The sequence below is a fragment of the Gaeumannomyces tritici genome, assembly GCF_000145635.1.
Source record: "Gaeumannomyces tritici R3-111a-1 unplaced genomic scaffold supercont2.14, whole genome shotgun sequence".
Classification (NCBI taxonomy): Eukaryota; Fungi; Ascomycota; class Sordariomycetes; order Magnaporthales; family Magnaporthaceae; genus Gaeumannomyces; species Gaeumannomyces tritici.
The window spans coordinates 139,374-143,256 of NW_008804558.1; the positions used below are offsets into that span (position 1 = coordinate 139,374).

Sequence of the window (3,883 nt, forward strand, 5' to 3'; positions counted from 1 at the left end):
AGGGCGAGGAAGGCGGTCAGAATCTCGTGGAAATTGCGGCAGATTGTCTCCGTGCTGTGGTTCCAAAAGTGAGCGGCCATGCGGATCGAGGCCCCTTGGCCACAGATATACAGGAACGAGGCTATTTTCGCTGCCAGGGAGATCCGGGAAGAGCCCCTGGCAAGACCACGGGTTTCAACCCATTCGCAGAGCTTCATGAAAGCCACCGGGGTCATACGGAAGATCTCCTTGAAGCCCTGCGAGGCGGCAGGGCGGAGCCAGTACTGGAGGACTGTATCCCCGGCCCAAAAGGAGTTGTGAACAGACTGATAAACAGCGTCCCAGGAGCCTCGCAGGCGGTTGTGGAGGGTCGTACTAACTACCGCTAGCATGCAATGTAGCAGATAACGACGGCATTGGTGCACCGAAAGGCCGGCAAACGAGGGGGAGGAGGGGGCGAGAGTTGAAGGCATTGTTTTTGGAGCGTTGGGAAGGCGTCAAGTTGACTAGATAGGCTGTAGTTGAGTTGAATCTATTGCTAGAAAAAGGGCGTTCAATTGATGCACATGCCGGCACTTTAGGCCCTCTACATCTCGAGATATCTTCAACTACGTCATGGCCGGCCCCTGGGCAGATATCTCGTGACATCTTCAACTACCTCATATAGGTAAACAAGGCGCTGATCTGGGGGAATGGAACTACAGAGCCCGTGGCTTTGCCTGCACGTCATTTACTAGGGGATCGAGAACAAGGGCCCCGGGCGATCTACAGGATCTACGGGGCTAAAAGTTCAACTCTCTCAACCGGTTGAAAAACCAAACACGGCATTCCACTGAACGAAATCCTTAGTCCAATTTATTCGTCGGTTGTATTTCTTCAGCTAAAGATTCCTAGGATTATACTTTCTGTCTGTGCCACTATCATAGTCGACCTTCTCCGAGGGGCAGCAGCACCGCCTATCTCATGTGGTGCTGCAGGTTTTTCGCTGGTCACGCAGCCCTCCATCGACGGCGAGGGGTTGTTGCTCGTGTTGAGATTGCAAATATGCCTCTGGCTAGTGACTAGGAGCACGAGCCACGCCGGGCTGCCCACTATGTATATAAGTGTTAGGGATCCCCGATATCAAAATGGCAGGGCTGCAATTGTTCGTGGACAGCCTTTTAAGGTCGGATGGGAAAGGCTTCTAGTTGCATTGCAAAATATCTAGAAGCTGTCCTATTTTCTAAGTACAAGAGAGGGTCGTACGGAACGCGGACGCGTTGTTCGGGGCGCGGAGCGCCCCGAGTGCGGAGGCCACGTGCACGGTCCGGTGTGTTTGTCCGTCCGGCTCCAGTATGGAGCCCGGATCTAGAGCGTGAATTCTTCCGGACCAAAGTTCTCCAGACCTTGGACGCCAGTTCCTGTGCGATCACGAGGTGCCCTTCCAACAGCAATAGAATATCGTGGATTTGACTATCAAAAGTTAAAGAGTACAAAAGGAGGATCGGTGCGTTGCACCGGATCTGATCTCCAGAGTTTTGCCCATAGCGGGCAGGCTGTGTGGTGCGGCAGAAATGGATGGAGGCCCGAGAAGGCCCGCTACTCCATAACAATAAAGTCACGACCTTTCCCACCTCTCACAGAAGCACTCTGCCAGATCAAGCAAGCAATGAAAAGAATCTTGAACCATGCCAGCATATTTCAACGTAGGCAGCTGTATTAACCATGAAGTGAAGCAACGTAAACCGCAGTGTTAATTTTCTTCTAGTTTTAATATCGATGCTTTTCGTAAACAAAAGCTTTTATTGTATAGCCTGATAACCGGCATAAGGCTAGTGTGTATGTCGGCGTAAAGGGTGTATTGGCTTAGATATTTCCGTTTCCGAAGCTACCCCAAAAAGACCGGGCGAGGTACTTATTTAAACGGAATCCCGAAACCCTTACGTAGCCATATAACCATTTAAATATAAGCGCAGTTTAGTAAAATTGGCAAAGAAAGGAGAAAACGTTCCTCTAGTATTGGTTCATGAGTGTTCCTGCAGCTCAGTGATGTTGACGTGAAGTGCGGGCTCCATTGTTAGGTCGCCAACAGCGGTCGGGTCCGCGTACGTCGAGGTGGTGGTTAAGGTTAGGTCCGCGTCATCATTGGATGCCCCAGGAGTCGTCGCCTGGGCGACAACCAACCCCGCCAAAAACTCGTCAGCCTCCCACATGGCCTGGTCCCATTGCAACTCTGCTTCAAGCGAGGTAGGGATTATGGTTATAGCAGAGGGATCCACGTTGGCCGGGGCAGCGCTGTATATATTATTGGCTGTCTGGTTAAACAGCTGCTGCGTTTCAAGGTCGATGTACTGAGAGTAAAGCGCCTGATAAGCCTTTTTGAGAAGGTCGTTGTGCTGTTCCAGGTCCTTGATCCGCTGTTCCTTGCGCGCGCGGCACGCTTTTTGGGAGGCTCGGTTTCGTGCCCGTCTAAGCTATAACAAAAAATTTAAAAAAAGAAACGGCATATGTTAGTTTTGTTTCGTATGTTGCTATCTTTGCTAGCTATTTTATAGTAGCAACGTGGGAAAAGAACATAAAATCGTTATGTTGGAGCGGCGCTAATAGTGGAAATGAATTCTGAGGGCGCAATCTTAAGTTTGCGTGCAAGCTGCGATAAAGCGGGGAACGTTTGCAATACAACCAATAACACCCTGTGCCTTGGTAACGGCCGCGCTTTAACTAAAAACACAGGAGAATAACCATTTTAAAAAGAAACAAAGAGGGGGAAATGCTTACCGAAAGCACAAACGGCGGTGAGTTTTTATATCGGTTCGCCCGTCTCTTTTTTGTAAGGGCTTTTGCTGGCTTCGGCAAATTTATATTGCCATTACACTTACTTGCCCTTGGGCTAGAGTGTACACTGCTAAAGTCTTGCACACCAGACATGTCGTACTGCGGGGGTTTGTCAAACTCCTTCTTTTTTCCATTTCAACTTCCAGTTACACTTACTTTTAAGTCTTATATGGTAAGAAGGCCTCGAGAATCTGAATTACCAGTATTTGAATTTCCATGCGGGAAGAGGAGCGAATTTGCGTTGCCTAGAAAAACTTTCACGCAGGAAAATACGGTTCCTTCGCGGCGAACTTATTTACACTAAACCGCGTAGAATTAAGCGCCCGTTCGGTTTGTTGATTTTTCGCCCCACTTCGTGCTAAAGTATATCAACGCACAGTAACGATACGGAAAGAATAAATCAATATGTATGACGTGGTTCATCAGTGAGTGGGCCACATCAGTTAGTGGGCCAGTTAGAAATCTCATATTAAACGTGATTTTAAACACCCTTGCTAACTTGGCTAATTTAAAGCTAAATTTAACTGAATTTAAAAAGGTTCTCTTGGATTTTTCTTATTACTGCTTTAGGTTAACTCATACATTCTGCACAGTGTACTACCCAGTATTTCAACTAATATTAAAAGGGCCATGAAAAAATCCGAGACAATTAAATTAAGTTCCTTACGTAGTTAAATATAACCTTTTTATATTCAGTTAAACTTGGCTTTAAATTAGCCAAGTTGGCAAGGGTGTTAATGTTCGCGGACAGCCTTTTAGGGTTCGGAGGGAAAGGCTTCTAGTTGCAATGCAAAATATCTAAAAGCTGTTCCATGTTCTATGTACAAGATGTAACGATCTGGGTCAAGGCCTGTGGGCCTTGACCGACAGACGAGGACCCACACGACAGACCATGATCAAGACGCGCTGAACGCGCGCCGAACACCGGAATCCCCTTTTTCCTTCCTTTCTCCACTAGATTAGAATCTTCGTTCATAGCGCTAATTGTCTGTGTTTAGTCTTCGACCATGGCCGTGACAGGGAATAACGCACACCGACATACTGGGCTGCACCACGATACCTTTACGCCTTCCCATGCACGGCCGGCGCA

The 3,883-nt window shown here is 48.1% G+C and overlaps 1 protein-coding gene across 1 annotated transcript; it reads right to left on the minus strand.

Moving 5' to 3' along the window:
• Positions 1-1,722: 1,722 nt before the first annotated feature.
• Positions 1,723-3,069, minus strand: GGTG_13483 (hypothetical protein). Its single transcript, XM_009231389.1, has 2 exons — positions 2,737-3,069; positions 1,723-2,432 (listed from the first exon to the last, which is right to left on the minus strand). The coding sequence occupies exons 1-2, from the start codon at positions 2,884-2,886 to the stop codon at positions 1,983-1,985; spliced, it is 600 nt and encodes a 199-aa protein (XP_009229653.1). The 5' UTR covers positions 2,887-3,069; the 3' UTR covers positions 1,723-1,982.
• Positions 3,070-3,883: the final 814 nt, after the last annotated feature.